Source organism: Coregonus clupeaformis, chromosome 14 (genome assembly GCF_020615455.1).
Source record: "Coregonus clupeaformis isolate EN_2021a chromosome 14, ASM2061545v1, whole genome shotgun sequence".
In the NCBI taxonomy this organism is placed as follows: Eukaryota; Metazoa; Chordata; class Actinopteri; order Salmoniformes; family Salmonidae; genus Coregonus; species Coregonus clupeaformis.
In genome coordinates this window covers 27,972,659-27,990,738 of record NC_059205.1, presented here as the reverse complement: position 1 = coordinate 27,990,738, position 18,080 = coordinate 27,972,659, and the positions used below count along the sequence as shown (strand labels likewise).

General features: G+C 43.0%; 1 protein-coding gene across 3 annotated transcripts in view; it reads left to right on the top strand.

The window, feature by feature from the left end:
• Positions 1-6,261: 6,261 nt before the first annotated feature.
• LOC121581063 (E3 ubiquitin-protein ligase mib1) overlaps positions 6,262-18,080 on the top strand; it is an 85,501-nt gene continuing 73,682 nt past the window's right edge. For all 3 annotated transcript variants that reach the window (XM_041896428.2, XM_041896427.2, XM_041896426.2), the window contains exons 1-4: positions 6,262-7,356; positions 8,111-8,282; positions 14,437-14,566; positions 17,552-17,656. In XM_041896428.2, coding sequence (XP_041752362.1) covers positions 7,128-7,356; positions 8,111-8,282; positions 14,437-14,566; positions 17,552-17,656 — 636 coding nt within the window. In that variant the 5' untranslated portion in view covers positions 6,262-7,127. The remainder of the gene's footprint in view (positions 7,357-8,110; positions 8,283-14,436; positions 14,567-17,551; positions 17,657-18,080) is intronic.

The window sequence follows — 18,080 nt, the reverse complement described above, 5'->3', positions numbered from 1 at the left end:
CTAAGTAATTGCAAAGTAGCTAAACAAGTAGTAAGTAGTTGAAAAGTTGCTAATGATGTCTGTGATGAGAATCGAGCTCGCAACCTTTGGGTTGCTAGACGTTCGAGTTATATACCCACCCATCCATCCTACTTTCGTTTTTGCCTTAAGAAACCATCTGTCTTACACTATATATATATATACAGTGAGGGAAAAAAGTATTTGATTCCCTGCTGATTTTGTACTTTGCCCACTGACAAAGACATGATCAGTCTATAATTTTAATGGTAGGTTTATTTGAACAGTGAGAGACAGAATAACAACAAAAAAATCCAGAAAAACGAATGTAATTTTTTTTATAAATTGATTTGCATTTTAATGAGGGAAATAAGTATTTGACCCCTCTGCAAAACATTACTTAGTACTTTGTGGCAAAACCCTTGTTGGCAATCACAGAGGTCAAATGTTTCTTGTAGTTGGCTACCAGGTTTGCACACATCTCAGGAGGGATTTTTTCCCACTCCTCTTTGCAGATCTTCTCCAAGTCATTAAGGTTTCGAGCCTGACGTTTGGCATCTCGAACCTTCAGCTCCCTCCACAGATTTCCTATGGGATTAAGGTCTGGAGACTGGCTAGGCCACTCCAGGACCTTAATGTGCTTATTCTTGAGCCACTCCTTTGTTGCCTTGGCCGTGTGTTTTGGGTCATTGTCATGCTGGAATACCCATCCACGACCCATTTTCAATGCCCTGGCTGAGGGAAGGAGGTTCTCACCCAAGATTTGACGGTACATGGCGCCGTCCATCGTCCCTTTGATGCGGTGAAGTTGTCCTGTCCCCTTAGCAGAAAAACACCCCCAAAGCATAATGTTTCCAGCTCCATGTTTGACGGTGGGGATGGTGTTATTGGGGTCATAGGCAGCATTCCTCCTCCTCCAAACACGGCGAGTTGAGTTGATGCCAAAGAGCTCGATTTTGGTCTCATCTGACCACAACACTTTCACCCAGTTCTCCTCTGAATCATTCAGATGTTCATTGGCAAACTTCAGACGGGCCTGTATATGTGCTTTCTTGAGCAGGGGGACCTTGCGGGCGCTGCAGGATTTCAGTCCTTCACGGCGTAATGTGTTACCAATTGTTTTCTTGGTGACTATGGTCCCAGATGCCTTGAGATCATTGACAAGATCCTCCCGTGTAGTTCTGGGCTGATTCCTCACCATTCTCATGATCACTGCAACTCCACGAGGTGAGATCTTGCATGGAGCCCCAGGCCGAGGGAGATTGACAGTTCTTTTGTGTTTCTTCCATTTGCAAATAATCACACCAACTGTTGTCACCTTCTCACCAAGCTGCTTGGCGATGGTCGTGTAGCCCATTCCAGCCTTGTGTAGGTCTACTATCTTGTCCCTGACATCCTTGGAGAGCTCTTTGCTCTTGGCCATGGTGGAGAGTTTGGAATCTGATTGATTGATTGCTTCTGTGGATAGGTGTCTTTTATACAGGTAACAAACTGAGATTAGGAGCACTCCCTTTAAGAGTGTGCTCCTAATCTCAGCTCGTTACCTGTATAAAAAGACACCTGGGAGCCAGAAATCTTTCGGATTGAGAGGGGGTCAAATACTTATTTCCCTCATTAAAATGCAAATCAATTTATAACATTTTTTACATGCATTTTTCTGGATTTTTTTGTTGTTATTCTGTCTCTCACTGTTCAAATAAACCCACCATAAAAATTATAGACTGATCATGTCTTTGTCAGTGGGCAAACGTACAAAATCAGCAGGGGATCAAATACTTTTTTCCCTCACTGTATATATATATATATATATATATATATATGTATATATACACAAAAGTATGTGGACACCCCTTCAAATGACTAGATTGGGCTATTTCAGCCACACCTGTTACTGACAGGTGTATAAAATCGCAGTGGTGGAAAAGTACCCAGTTGTTATACTTGAGTAAAAGTAAAGATAACTTAATAGAAAATGACTGAAGTAAAAGTGAAAGTCACCCAGTAAAATACTACTTGAGTAAAAATCTAAAAGTATTTATTTTTAAATATTTAAGTATCAAAAGTAAATGTAATTGATCAAATATACTTAAGTATCAAAAGTAAAAGTAAAAGTACAAATCATTTAAAATTCCTAATATTAAGCAAACCAGATGGCGCCATATTGTTTTTTATATTAACAGAAAGCCAGGGGCACACTCCAACACAGACATAATTTACAAATGAAGCATGTGTGTTTAGTGAGTAAGCCAGATCAGAGGCAGTAGGGATGACCAGGGATGTTGCCTTGATAAGCGTGTGAATTGGACCCTTTTCATGTCCTGCTAAGCATTCAAAATGTAACGAGTACTTTTGGGTGTCAGGGAAAATGTATGGAGTAAAAATTATATTATTGTCTTTAAGAATGTAGTGAAGTAAAAGTAAAACTTGTCAAAAATATAAATAGTATGTGTCCTGAGTGGCGCAGTGGTCTAAGGCACTGCATCGCAGTGCTAGCTGTGCCACTAGAGATCCTGGTTCGAATCCAGGCTCTGTTGTAGCCGGCTGCGACCGGGAGACCCATGGGGCGGCGCACAATTGGTCTAGGGTAGGGGAGGGAATGGCCGGCAGGATGTAGCTCAGTTGGTAGAGCATGGCATTTGCAACGCCAGGGTTGTGGGTTCCATTCCCACGGGGGCCAGTATAAAAAAATAATGCACTAACTAACTGTAAGTCGCTCTGGATAAGAGCGTCTGCTGAATGACTAAAAATTGAGAAGTAAAGTACAGATACCCCCAAAAATTACTTCAGTAGTACTTTTAAGTATTTTTACTTAAGTACTTTAAACCACTGTAAAATCAAACACACAGCCATGCAATCTCGATAGACAAACATTGGCAGTAGAATGGCCTTACTGAAGAGCTCAGTGACTTTCAACGTGGCACGGTCATAGGACGCCACCTTTCAAACAAGTCAGTTCGTCAGATTTCTGCACTGCTAGAGCTGCCCCGGTCAACTGTAAGTGCTGTTATTGTGAAGTGGAAACGTCTAGGAGCAACAACAGCTCAGCACGAAGTGGTAGGCCACACAAGCTCACAGAACGGGACCGCCGAGTGCTGAAGCGCGTAGTGCGTAAAAATCGTCTGTCCTCGGTTGCAACACTCACTACCGATTTCCAAACTGCCTCTGGAAGCAACTTCAGCACAAGAACTGTTCGTCAGGAGCTTCATGAAATGGGTTTCCATGGCCGAGCAACAACACACAAGACTAAGATCACCATTCGCAATGCCAAGCGTCGGCTGGAGTGGTGTAAAGCTCGCCACCTTTGGACTCTGGAGTAGTGGAAACGCGTGCTCTGGAATGATGAATCACGCTTCATCATCTGGCAATCCGACGGATTAATCTGGGTTTGGTGGATGCCAGGAGAAAGCTACCTGCCCCAATGCATAGTGCCAACTGTAAAGGAATAATGGTCTCGGGCTGTTTTTCATGGTTCAGGCTAGGCCCCTTAGTTCCACTGAAGGGAAATCTTTAACGCTACAGCGGCATTCTAGACGATTCTGTGCTTCCAACTTTGTGGCAACAGTTTGGGGAAGGCCCTTTCCTATTTCAGCATGACAATGCCCCCGTGCACAAAGTGAGGTCCATACAGAAATGGTTTGTCGAGATCGGTGTGGAAGAACTTGACTGGCCTGCACAGAGCCCTGACCTCAACCCCATCGAACACCTTTGGGATGAATTGGAATGCTGACTGCAAGCCAGGCCAAATCGCCAAACATCAGTGCCCGACCTCACTAATGCTCTTGTAGCTGACTGGAAGCAAATCCCCACAGCAACGTTCCAACATCTAGTGGAAAGCCTTCCCAGAAGAGTTGAGGCTGTTATAGCAGCAAACGGGGGACCAACTCCATATTAATGCCCATGATTTTGGAATGAGATGACTATACCAAACGTAACATATCATACTTAATGGAGTGACTTGGATTTACGTACAGAAAAATACAAAATGCTCTGACACCAGGTTGCAACCATGCACATGCTTCCACTTCATATACAGTACCAGTCAAAAGTTTGGACACACCTACTCATTCAAGGATTTTTCTTTATTTTTTACTATTTTCTACATTGTAGAATAATAGTGAAGACATCAAAACTATGAAATAACACATACGGAATCATATAGTAACCAAGAAAGTGTTAAACAAATCAAAATATATGATTTATTTGAGATTCTTCAAATAGCAACCCTCTTGGCATTCTCTCAACCAGCTTCACCTGGAATGCTTTTCCAGCAGTGTTGAAGGAGTTCCCACATATACTGCTTTTCCTTCACTCTGCCGTCCGACTCATCCCAAACCATCTCAATTGGGTTGAGGTTGGGTGATTGTGGCACTTCATCAGTCTCCTTCTAGGTAAAATAGCCCTTACACAGCCTGGAGGTGTGTTGGGCCATTGTCCTGTTGAAAAACAAATTATAGTCCCACTATAAGCCCAAACCAGATGGGATGGCGTATCGCTGCAGATTTCTGTGGTAGCCATGCAGGTTAAGTGTGCCTTCAATTCTAAATAAATCACAGACAGTGTCACCAGCAAAGTGTCACCATAACACCTCCTCCTCCATGCTTTATGGATGGAACTACACATGCGGAGATCATCCGTTCAACCACACAGCGTCTCACAAAGACACGGCGGTTGGAACCAAAAATCTCCAATTTGGACTCCAGTCCAAAGGACACATTTCCACCGGTCTAATGTCAATTGCTCGTGTTTCTTGTCCCAAGCAGGTTTCTTCTTCTTATTGGTGTCCTTTAGTAGTTCTTTCTTTGTAACAATTCGACCATGAAGGCCTGATTCACACAGTCCCTTCTGAACAGTTGATGTTGAGATGTGTCTGTTACTTGAACTCTGTGAAGCATTTATTTGGGTGCAATTTCTGAGGCTAGTAACTCTAATGAACTTATCCTCTGCAGCAGAGGTATTCTCTTGTCTGATGAAACCAAGATTGAACTCGTTGGCCTGAATGCCAAGTGTCACGTCTGGAGGAAACCTGGTACCATCCCTACGGTGAACCATGGTGGTGGCAGCATCATGCTGTGGAGATGTTTTCACCCACAGGACTGCCGCTCACTGGAAGTTTTTTTTTTTGTAGCACCATTCTCTGTAAACCCTAGACACTGTCATGCGTGAGATACTGGAACTAGCGTGCCTGGCACCTATGATGATACCATGCTCAAAGTCGCTTTGGCCACTCATTTTGCCCATTCTAATGTTCAATCGAACAGTAACTGAATGCCTCAATGCCTGTCTGCCTGATTTAAATAGCATTGCACGGCCACGTGACTCACTGTCTGTAGGAGCAAACCATTCTCGTGAACATGGTGGTGTACCTAATGTACTGGCCACTGTATATCATAAGCCCACGCATAGTCCTACAAAGAGTGGAAAAACATTAGGCTAAAACAGAGGAAGTGCATTTAGGAAGAAATTGGAGGCATGCGTTCAATAAAATAAGTAATAAAACCCCTCGTTTTGCATTTTGAGAACTTTTGCATATTGCATTTTCAACATTTTCTTTAGCCCCACCTAGTGTTTTGTCAAATTACGCCACGAGCTAGCCCATTGTCGCGTTCATGTGCTGGTTGGAACAAGGAAACTCAGAAATTTCCGACATGGAATTGTTGTAGTTATACACGTGCCGCGTTCAGCGAATCAGTAAGTCGGAAATGTCCGAGTTTCCTTGTTCCTACTACCGTTTGAACGCGGTAAAACCCTCGTTTTCCAAACCAAACATCTTCGTCGTCAAACCGAAGATTTTTATAACTAAACCAAGATAGACCACAGCCTGTCCTTTCCAATGGGAACAAATGAGTCATAGTGGGCAGAACAAGCAAGGAGGTAGGCAGAGCCAAGCGAGATCCTATTGGCGTGTTCTAGCGTTATCTGCATGTTTACGTTAGGGAACGCCTACTCTGTGAAGTTCGCGTGTCAATAACTAAATTCGCCTTTGCGCACCTGCTTAACAGCGATTTTTTTGTTGACTTTTACAAAGGGCAAAGTCTACAAAACTTAGTCTACTCTGTTCATGATTCTAGTTTTGGGAACAGAAAACTGTATTGAGAAAATTTGCAGAATGTCGGCCAAAAGCCATCTCGTTCCATCTTCTCCCACTGCCCGCCAGTGGGCTTCCTCTCACTACCATATTTGGTAGTGAGTGGAAACACCAAGAGGATGCTTCACATTTATACATCCAATGAAATATCTGTCTCATTGTTATATTTGTGGTCAACCTCCATCTGCTCGATGATTGACAATAATGGCGACGCGTTTATAGTGAATTTACTTCTGCAAGCCATTTGACAAAAATAAAAACATTTCAGACAGAAATCCAATACATAGGATAAACGTATTTACGAATGAAACAATTATCCCAACAAAAAGGACACATCTACGCTAGCTGTTTAACGTTAAGTTGTGGAGGTGGCATTCTTGCAGAGGCACAAGCTAGCTAGCTAACTAAATAGCTAGCTAGCTAACAACGGTCTACCATTTCGTGACGATGTGGCTACTTTACACGCTCTTGGGTGACAATTTATTGTGCTCTTGGGACGAAAAGCACATGAAAGGGGATACTGAAACATACCAGTTATTTCCGTAACATTGCAGACGAACAGCTGTGGAGTGGAAAGTGCGTGCCATTCAACAGCTTACTTTGGCAGCTAACGTTAGCCAGTTGCTAACTGGCTAAGCTAGTTAGCTAACAGTTAACGTTAGTGAGTTAGCTTGGCTTTGAATTCCACTACATCGTGTTGTTGTTTTATCGAGCAAGTTAGCTAAACGTTTGTTACGTTCACACTACGATACATTTGACTAGCAATGTATATTTGCCTTTGCAACTAACTGTTGGCTTGTGTCTGCTATCTTGTTTTGGAACTTTACAGCAAGCAGGCTAGCCTAGGTAACGTAACGGGTAACGTTAGTGTTCTAGCGTTACTTACAAGCTAACAATATATTGCTAACTTGTGTTTTTCTGCACAACAGAACGGTTTTGCTTTTCAAAATTATCCTGCTAACACACAGGTAGTTAGCTAGTTAGCATATTCTGCTAGTTGGCTATATATTTTTTGTGTTACGTTATTTGCGAGACCTTTTCGTAAATGACTACTGGCAGGAATAACCGTGTGATGATGGAAGGAGTTGGTGCGAGAGTGATCCGTGGACCCGATTGGAAATGGGGAAAACAGGATGGTGGAGAGGGACATGTCGGCACTGTCAGGAGTTTCGAAAGTCCGGAAGAAGTGGTTGTTGTCTGGGATAACGGGACTGCGGCCAACTACCGGTGCTCTGGTGCATACGACGTGAGGATATTTGACAGTGCTCCCACAGGTAATGTTTCCCTACTGGTGCTGTGATCGCTAAACATATCGTATGTCCTGTTTTTGTTCATCATTTGTTTCAATTAGCCTATGCATTTGGGTGTTGATGTGTACAAGGTTGTTTGTCATACCGCCACGTTACACGTTATTGCATTGCATCAAGTGTGCTACTTGGAGCACGTTGAGTTTGATTGAGTTAGACGTGAGGTTAGACGTGAGGATGACTACTTAAGATATCATCATCAAAGCAAGCTGTGTGAATAACTTTTCCCCCTGAGTTTAGACCTAGTGTACTGTATGCTCACTTTTATTTTGTGTTGGTGAAGATGGCAAGTCAAGAGGCCACAGAGCAGCAGGCAGAGGCATCATTGCTTCACACTTGACACCTAAAACATTTACATTTTAGTCATTTAGCAGATGCTCTTATCCAGAGCGATTTACAGGCGCAAATGCTCATCGTCGTCTCTGGGATTTGAACAATCGACCGTTCGGTTACTGGCCACCTTTTTTTCTCCCCGATTTTGTGACTACGATCTTGTCTCATCGCTGCAACTCCCCAACGGGCTCCGAAACATGACCCGCCAAGCCGCGCTTCTGAACACCTGCTCGCTTAACCCGGAAGCCAGCTGCACCAATGTGTTGGCGGAAACACTTCAACTGGCAACTGAAGTCAGCCTGCAGGCGCCCAGCCCGCCACAAGGAGTTGCTAGAGAGCGATGAGCCAAGTAAAGTTTCCTAACTGCCTTGTTACTTCTCCATCTCAGGTATCAAGCATGACGGTACCATGTGTGACACCTGCCGTCAGCAGCCTATTATCGGTATCCGCTGGAAGTGTGCCGAGTGCACCAACTATGACCTCTGTACCACCTGTTACCATGGAGACAAGCACCACCTGCGACACCGCTTCTACAGGATCACCACCCCTGGTAGCGAGAGGTGAGTACCATCAGCTGCCCTGTGAAGCCAATGATTGCGTTCCAGGTAATCTTCAATGCAGTCACGTTACTCATTGTGAGATCTGATTATCTGCACAGTGTGACCGCAATAAAGACAACCTGGAACTATACAAATATGTAGGGATGCTTTGTCAACTCAGCCCCACCTCTATGACAAACTCTATTGTTTAGTGATGAGTTAAATGATAACAATTCTAATCTACATCCTTTGGTTGGTTATATGGTTGGTTATATTGAGCGACCCACCCATTTTCTCTCTGTTTTGCGGCTTTCTGTTTCTCCCTGGCTGTCTCTGTCTGACATTTGAGAAGTGGTGCCTGAGCCCAGCCTTGTAGGCAGACTCAACATGTGGCCACCGATCATGGCTCTCTGTTGCCAGGCGACTGCTCAGACTCTATTTCAGAAGCAGCGATGTTGTTGGGGCCTCAGCCAATCCCATGTTACTGGCCATGTGTCTGTCTTATCTGCTTCCATGGAAGATTTACAGATAAAAGACAAAGCACAATTGCATAAAATGTCAAATCATAACAACAGTCCTGTCAAATCATAACAACAATCCTGTCAAATCATAACAACAATCCTGTCTGGAGAATGTTATGATCAAGGGGCCATGATTCCAGTCTAGAAACACGGTTTTCGACTGCTCCAATAGTTCTGCTTCGGTACCGCAGTTTAACTGATGCCCGGCCCAGAAATACTATTTCCATAGACGGCCACATAGAGAAGTCAGATTTGAAAATTCCTAATAAAACACTTTAGTCATCATCTTTGTGCACAAAACATCCATTGTATTATTCAAAAAATTGTCGTGGAGGCCAATTTGTTTTCCATCACTCACAGCCGAAGATATTAACATTTTACCTCAATGGTTATGATAGGACAGGAATGTAAAAGTCTGAAATAATAAAAGGAGCTGAAAAGTTTGTTTATGAAAACAGCAATTAGTTTATTTCTGTGGTTTTCAAAATGAACTGACTGAAACATAACTGTATGAAACATAACGTGCAGAGAGTGCAACCAGGACAGTTATTGCGTCATTACATACAGTGGAGATATTTTCTTGCTATAGCAGTCCCTCCAACTGCTTCAAGCCCTTTGTTAGATCCAAAGGGACAAACCAAACGCATGGCGCAACCGCTGGCACCCTTTCAACGATGTGTGACTTCAGTTCCCCTGAGACCGTTAATGGTCCCCATCCCCCCACAGACACTGCTCTGAACTGAAGGCATGATGGACTTTATTTTGTTATGCCGCATTAGATTCTTTCACTGACTGTCGGGAGTTTGTGGCTATGAGTCTGTGGCTTCTCTCTTGACCAATTACCATTTCAAGTGGAACTGACAGCATTTTAGGAACATGAACATTAATAAAAAAGGGAGCACTTAGATATGGTCGTTTTCAGAAATTCATACAACGTTTGGGAGTGACATAGTAAGGCATTTGTAAAAATTCTATAGCAATATAGAGTGGGAAAGCAGGCGTGCGTTTGGATAATTAATAGACACTGCCGTAAATAAAACCTAATAAAAAAGTTTGTCTTGTCCAGGAACGAGTCTACGCAGACCGGTGTGTCATAGCCAATCAGGGCTACAGTAGGCCTATATGCAAATAAGTCATTTGCCACACTGGCCTGCCATCATTCACTTTGAACTGGACTGTGTGTTTACAGGCAGTAGCAATAGCGCGACTTCACATCATTAGAATGCATTAGCCAAAATACACCTGAATGGATTTCTGCCCATATGTAAATACCACGGAGTCCTCTTATGTTTGGGAACTTCAGTCCTATTGATCAAACAACCATGAAAAGGTAGGCTCTCTCTCACAAGATCAACAACTAATGCTAGCCAGAGCGAGATGAGCTAAAATCTAACAAGGGAACGTTTGTTAAACCCTCTCAAACCTTTTCAGCTAGTTGGCCGTCAAAGTTGCACTGATAAACGATGGGGAATAGTAGCCTGCTCATCCTTCTGCCGCTTGATTGCCAATGCATGCTTGTCCAAACCCACATTTTGACAACTGAATGGGAACTTCCCTGCCCGCCCATTTGATCGATGCCAAATACATTTGATTGACAACTAAGAGATGCTAACTGTTGATAAGTCGTTCAAGTTCAGCATAGCTAGCTAGCAAAGTGATTCACATTTCTTGCTAGCTAAACAAATGACACCTGCATCTCTAGCCACCGAAAAACGATATGAGGAGAAAAAGTTGGTCACTCAACCACTCCTCCAATTACATGACATCCTCCCAGCAGCTAGCTAGCTAACGTTAGGCTCCGTGTTTTTGCGTTGCTAAATAAATAGCAAGCTACATAAATACGATCAGTGTTGTCAAACTCAATCAGCGCACGGGCCATATTGAAAAAACACAACATTCGCAGGCCAGAGATAGCCTATTTGGTTTTACAAAAAAAAATGTGCTACTTTATAATGTCCACTTATGTACATAGGATGCTGTATATAGCATTTTAACATATTAAAACAAAGGGGATACATCCTATTTGTCCAGCCTTTGCTGCTATGCTTGCAGATGTGCATAATATGCAGCGACCATAATCAAAAGTATTTAATAACTCCAAAGAACAAAAACGTAGCTATAGGTTGTTGTAACATTTAAACTTAAAACATGTTTTTCATTTTTTTGCACTGCATGGATCACTGGTGCGGTTGAGTGCAGCATTGCTGTATGGTGCACTCAAAATGTCTTGTAGTTGAGTAGCCGGCTACTGCTCAAATGTTGCTGTAATAGGCCTACATGTTTCTCCTTTGCATGGTGTTGAAGGTTCTGTTTTTTGGTTATTCATTGTCAAGCTTTAAAAACCGAAGCCAGACTGTCACATTTTAGTAGCCTAGCTAGAACTGTGGCATGTGTCTGTACACTTTCCCTCCGCTGCACGCTGTAAACGGGACACACGAAAGCAGCGCAATTGAAGTCGAATTCACTGATGCATCAGGCTGTAATTTCATAAAGTAGATGACTCAACTGTTGACTCATTTATACTTGCTTGTGTGTCCTATTCGACCCGCAGGCCTTGTTTGACACGTGCGCTAGCCTATTTGCCACGTTATGACTGACTTGTCATCATTGCCCTTCCTAGTTTGATTGTATTGACATTCCCAGCCTTAGTTACAGTTGTCTGGGTTTTTTTGGTCAAAATATTGAGTATTTGAAACTGAAACGGTGCATCCCGAATGGGTGGAGGCAGCAAACAATGTACCAGGCCAGCTGTGATTTACAACTTGATAGCTACCAAGAAATGCATTGGTGAATTATGCATTGAACTGCATCCATCTATTCTGCCAACAATGCTTTACTGTACGTCATGGAATTTTGAGTCAAATATAACCTATTTTTAAAACCTCTTATGAAGTTGGTTTTGAAGCATAAACTGGGAATTTTATATTTTTTACTGATTATGATTGTCTGTTTCATATCTGCAAAGTAGTTAAAACGCAGTCAGTTCCACTTTAAAGGAGTCTGGATGCATGCCTCGTCGGTCAAGTAATAACAATTCTATGGAGCAGACAATTTCATGATGCATTTGATACTTTTCCATATATATGTGTTATAGGCTGTTCATTCTTTTGGTTTACTCTCAATAGACAAAGTGTGCAAGGGTTAACCCAGGATGACCCAGAGTCTGAAAGATGCATGCCAGCAACTAGTAAATCAAACAAGCCAAATCCTTTTTATTATTTTGAAGTGCTGGAATATCCAGGTCAAAGACGACAAGACAAGGTTTCTGGAAATGTGATTATCTGCTGATGCCCAAATAGAGGTTTGACACAAGTAATTGTGCAATTTTCTGAACCAGATGCCCTCAATCTTTTTGAAAATGTCTGTAGACACTATGGATTAGGGAACTTTAGGGTATCCTACTCCATTGATGGGCTGTAGAGTTAAAGGACTGTCATGGTGTAAAATGAAGTGTATAGCCTAGCTATGTTGGTAGTGTTGCTATGATGATCAGACGGGTCCATCTGGCAAGCCAGCTGCACTGCTCACTGTTTTTGTAATGCTTCAGTCTGTTTTCATGGCTAGCTAAGCATGGCTTTTCGTCCCCATAATCAAAACTGGGAACATTTTTAGTACATTGAGCAGTTAAACATGCTCGCTTAGTCTCCTCTCAAATTAGTTAGTAGATCTAAGTCTGCATCAAAAGAGATGGAGTTGAGGAGTCTTGATTTGTTGTTGACAGACATCTTGAAATATTCTACCGATCTAACGTTAGCGACCAAAGATGCTCAGTTCTTGAAAAGGTCTAAAATGGCATATCAACCAAATTAGTTTTGGGCTAATAACAGTGAATGAACATTTTAAAAACTGATATAGCTAGTACAGTGGCTTGCGAAAGTATTCACCCCCCTTGGCATTTTTCCTATTTTGTTGCCTTAAACAACCTGGAATTAAAATGGATTTTTGGGGGGTTTGTATCATTTGATTTACATGCCTACCACTTTGAAGATGCAAAATATTTTTTCTTGTGAAACAAACAAGAAATAAGACAAAAAACAGAACTTGAGCGTGCATAACTATTCACCCCCCCCAAAGTCAATACTTTTTAGAGCCACCTTTTGCAGCAATTACAGCTGCAAGTCTCTTGGGGTATGTCTCTATAAGCTTGGCACATCTAGCCACTGGGATTTTTGCCCATTCTTCAAGGCAAAACTGCTCTAGCTCATTCAAGTTGGATGGGTTCCGCTGGTGTACAGCAATCTTTAAGTCATACCACAGATTCTCAATTGGATTGAGGTCTGGGCTTTGACTAGGCCATTCCAAGACATTTAAATGTTTCCCCTTAAACCACTCAAGTGTTGCTTTAGCAGTATGCTTAGGGTCATTGTCCTGCTGGAAGGTGAACCTCCGTCCCAGTCTCAAATCTCTGGAAGACTGAAACAGGTTTCCCTCAAGAATTTCCCTGTATTTAACCCCATCCATCATTCCTTCAATTCTGACCAGTTTCCCAGTCCCTGCCTATGAAAAACATCCCCACAGCATGATGCTGCCACCACCATGCTTCACTGTGGGGATGGTGTTCTCGGGGTGATGAGAGGTGTTGGGTTTGCGCCAAACATAGCATTTTCCTTGATGGCCAAAAAGCTCAATTCCAGTGTCATCTGACCAGAATACCTTCTTCCATATGTTTGGGGAGTCTCCCACATGGCTTTTGGAGAACACCAAATGTGTTTGCTTATTTTTTCCTTTAAGCATTGGCTTTTTTCTGGTCACTCTTCCGTAAAGTCCAGCTCTGTGGAGTGTACGGCTTAAAGTGGTCCTATGGACAGATACTCCAATCTCCGCTGTGGAGCTTTGCAGCTCCTTCAGGGTTATCATTGGTATCTGTTGCCTCTCTGATTAATGCACTCCTTGCCTGGTCTGTGAGTTTTGGTGGGCGGCCCTCTCTTGGCAGGTTTGTTGTTGTGCCATATTCTTTCCATTTTTAATAATGGATTTAATGGTGCTCCGTGGGATGTTCAAAGTTTCGGATATTTTTTTTATAACCCAACCCTGATCTGTACTTCTCCACAACTTTGTCCCTGACCTGTTTGGAGAGCTCCTCGGTCTTCATGGTGCCGCTTGCTTGGTGGTGCCCCTTGCTTAGTGGTGTTGCAGACTCTGGGGCCTTTCAGAACAGGTGTGTGTGTATATACTGAGATCATGTGACACTTAGATTGCACACAAGTAGACTTTATTTAACCAGTTGTGTGACTTCTGAAGGTAATTGGTTGCACCAGATCTTATTTAGGTGCTTCATAGCAAAGGGGGTGAATACAAATGCACGCACGAAAAAAAGAAAGAAAAAATTAGCACGTTATTTTTTAAATTTCACTTCACCAATTTGGACTATTTTGTGTATGTCCATTACATGAAATCCAAATAAAAATCAATTTAAATTACAGGTTGTAATTCAACAAAATAGGAAAAACGCCAAGGGGGATGAATACTTTTGCAAGGCACTGTAGACCTAAATCATAGATGGACTAATATATCAACTGCCACCATAAATACATGTCCAGCTTTAACCTATATTGGTTGAATATTGCTAACTTTCACACCCATCAAATGACAACTACTATTCACCCACCCACTCAGAGTAAAATAAACGTACATTTTCTTGTTTATTTTGACAGAGTCCTGTTGGAGTCTCGCCGCAAGTCGAAGAAGATCACAGCCCGAGGCATCTACACAGGTGGCCGGGTGGTGAGGGGAGTGGACTGGCAGTGGGAGGACCAGGATGGAGGCAACGGCAGGAGAGGAAAGGTACTCGTTCTGTTGCAAAACATTTAACATGAAAAAATGTTTTGCTATGGTGTGCCTGTTTGAACCTGTACCTTGTTCAGTAGGCCAAGCTGTAGGAAAATGTTCTGCAAATGAAGATTGAAATCTGTGTTCCTATTGGACCGCAAGTTCAGGTTGCAGCCTACCTCCCCGTTTCAATTTTTTCTTCACTTTCTGCCCACTGAACATGACCCAGGCTTCTCATCAAATATAAAACGTATTACTATAAAATGTATGGGAGTGATGAGAATGAGCATCTGATTGGTCCCAGAAGGTGATGAGGAGGAAGTGTGAAGAATGTGGGGACCAGCCTAGTTCCTTTGGTCTGCTCTCTTGGTTCCATCGCAGTCAGTCCCCTACATTAGTGTAATTGTGAACAGACATGCATACTTCCTCACCACAGACTTCCTCACTACAGAATTCACTTCGAGGTTGCATTTGTTTAAAAAGGGATTCTGCAGTAGGGGAAACAGCACCACTGTCCGCCCCACGGCTGTTCTTGCATTTGTTTTGTTGATGGAGCAGAGCTATCGTGCATCGTGGCAAAAACAATTGCAGTACATATGATGCTGTTCTATCGCTCGTGCAAAGTGTTCGTCGTTTGCTAAAAATGTGTTGTAATATTCCAAACGACCGTGGCAGTTTCGCCATTCCAGCTTTAACATTCACCATGTAGATTTATAAAGGGAACAGCTCCGTAGCGCTCTAGAAGTTTGACTCCGGTCCAGGGCCGGCGTTATGGGCGGGCTTTAAGGGGCTGCCGTACCTACTTACCTGTCCAAATAAAATATTTAAATATTGATCATTTATTTGACCAAGACGTGCACAGACAGAAAGACTCATCAATCTCAGATAAAGCATCCAAGTGAGCAAAACAGCACCCCTCTGTCTCAGTATGTGTAGCCAATGTATGGCATGTCATAATCTTTTTAGCCAGACAGAATCAGATACATGGGCTACATATAGTAAGACAGAGGGGGGCTGTTTCACTTGCTCAGATGCTTTCTCCGGTGCAGGGCATAACATTTACTTTTTGGTCCACCAGCCGCTGTGGCAGGTAGATAAAAAAAATCTACCAGCCACTCCAATTTTTTTTTTTTAACCAACCAAAATATTTTTGGGCTGCTAAAATTACACCAACAAAGCACAGAAAAACTGATGAGCATGCTTTGTAATATTTCTAAAACAAGACATGTATTGCTAGTAAGAAGTAACTAATGTGGTATATTGAATAATTACATTTTTTTGTGACCGTAGTCTTTTAACCAACATTTCACCTGCCCCTTTAAGGGCGGGAGGTTACCGTGGTAGTGTGACTCAGTCATGTTTGTGCCTGACTAGTAGAAGCGTTGTCTTTTCCCTAGCAGTTGAAACTGAAACAGAATAACAACCTAGCTTGTGAACAAAACAATGTAAATAACCAAGAAACACAAGGACAAAGTCTCACTTCAGTAGACTTTTGTTTCAAGTAGATTAGACCAACTTTTGTGCCTGTGCACAGCTCTTCTAAAAATGAATCTTTCACTCAGCTCTTCACATACGCACAGCCCCCAGCCAGGCAGTGTTGCAGCACGAGGTGGAATAGGCTATATAGGATTCGTAGTTCTTTGACTTTGTGCGATTTCATTGACCAGCAGCTATTTACATTTACATTTTAGTCATTTAGCAGACGCTCTTATCCAGAGCGACTTACAGTTAGTGAATACATATTTTTTTATACTGCCCCCCCGTGGGAATCGAACCCACAACCCTGGCGTTGCAAACGCCATGCTCTATCAACTGAGCTACATCCCTGCCGGCCATTCCCTCCCCTACCCTGGACGACGCTGGGCCAATTGTGCGCCGCCCATGAGTCTCCCGGTATTGGCCGGCTGCGACAGAGCCTGGATTCGAACCAGGATCTCTAGTGCCTTAGACCACTGCGCCACTAGAGATCTTGCATTCCTCCTCCTTCAGACGGCCCTGTATATGGGCTTTCTTGAGCAGGGGGACCTTGCGGGCGCTTCAGGATTTCAGTCCTTCACGGCGTAGTGTGTTACCAATTGTTTTCTTGGTGACTATGGTCCCAGCTGCCTTGAGATCATTGACAATATCCTCCCGTGTAGTTCTGGGCTGATTCCTCACCGTTCTCATGATCATTGCAACTCCACAAGGTGAGATCTTGCATGGAGCCCCAGGCTGAGGGAGATCGACAGTTATTTTGTGTTTCTTCCATTTGTGAATAATCCCACCAACTGTTGTCACCTTCTCACCAAGCTGCTTGGCGATGGTCTTGTAGCCCATTCCAGCCTTGTGTAGGTCTACAATCTTGTCCCTGACATCCTTGGAGAGCTCTTTGGTCTTGGCCATGGTGGAGAGTTTGGAATCTGTTTGATTGATTGCTTCTGTGGACAGGTGTCTTTTTATACAGGTAACAAGCTGAGATTAGGGGCACTCCCTTTAAGAGTGTGCTCCTAATCTCAGCTCGATACCTGTATAAAAGACACCTGGGAGCCAGAAATCTTTCTGATTGAGAGGGGGTCAAATACTTATTTCCCTCATTAAAATGCAAATCAATTTATAACATTTTTGACATGCGTTTTTCTGGATGTTTTTGTTGTTATTCTGTCTCTCACTGTTCAAATAAACCTACCATTAAAATTATAGACTGATCATTTCTTTGTCAGTGGGCAAACATACAAAATCTGCAGGGGATCAAATACTTTTTTCCCTCACTGTATATACTCCATCCTTTCTACTCTTTAGGCTCTTTTTGTTGTTTGAGGCTCCATATTAAATTATATATATTATTATATATATTTGTGCCATTATTTGTTGATTTGCCCAAATGCACAGAATACATTTTACATTATATCCAACAGATTGTATTAAAACCCAAACGCATGCCTTTAGCATGACTCTTAGATGTGAATGCCTTCACTAGCTTCTTCTCTTTTCAAATTTCCCTCTCTCATTCTTCCTCCCCAGGTGACAGAGATCCAGGACTGGAGTGCAGCCAGCCCCCACAGTGCAGCCTACGTCCTCTGGGACAACGGGGCCAAGAACCTCTACAGAGTGGGCTTCGAGGGGATGGTGAGAAAAGCACCACTCACAAAATATCAGCTGTCAGGTGGTCTTTGTGTTTGACCACAGAGCCTGGGGTCTTTCTTGTGCTGCCAATCCTTTGTGGTGGAGAGCCAGCCAGCAGCCAAGGCCCCATTGTGGCAGGCAGCTGGAAAGAGGGAGGGGATCTACATAAGAAAGGCAATCTGTTCCCTTCTTTCTTTATGATGAGGGGAGCGAACATGAAGGTCAGCTTCAGTGGGAGGGGAGGAGAATGCGGAGGGGTCCCACACGAGCCACAAATGACAGGCAGGGTGCTGATTGGTGCGGAACACTCCTGCTTTTTTACGAACGCGGCCAATCAGAGCGCAGGGTTGCGTAACAGATTTGTCCTTTGTTATTCTAATAGGTCTGGTAGGTTTGAGGGGTTGAGGTATACGGCATCTGATTAAAT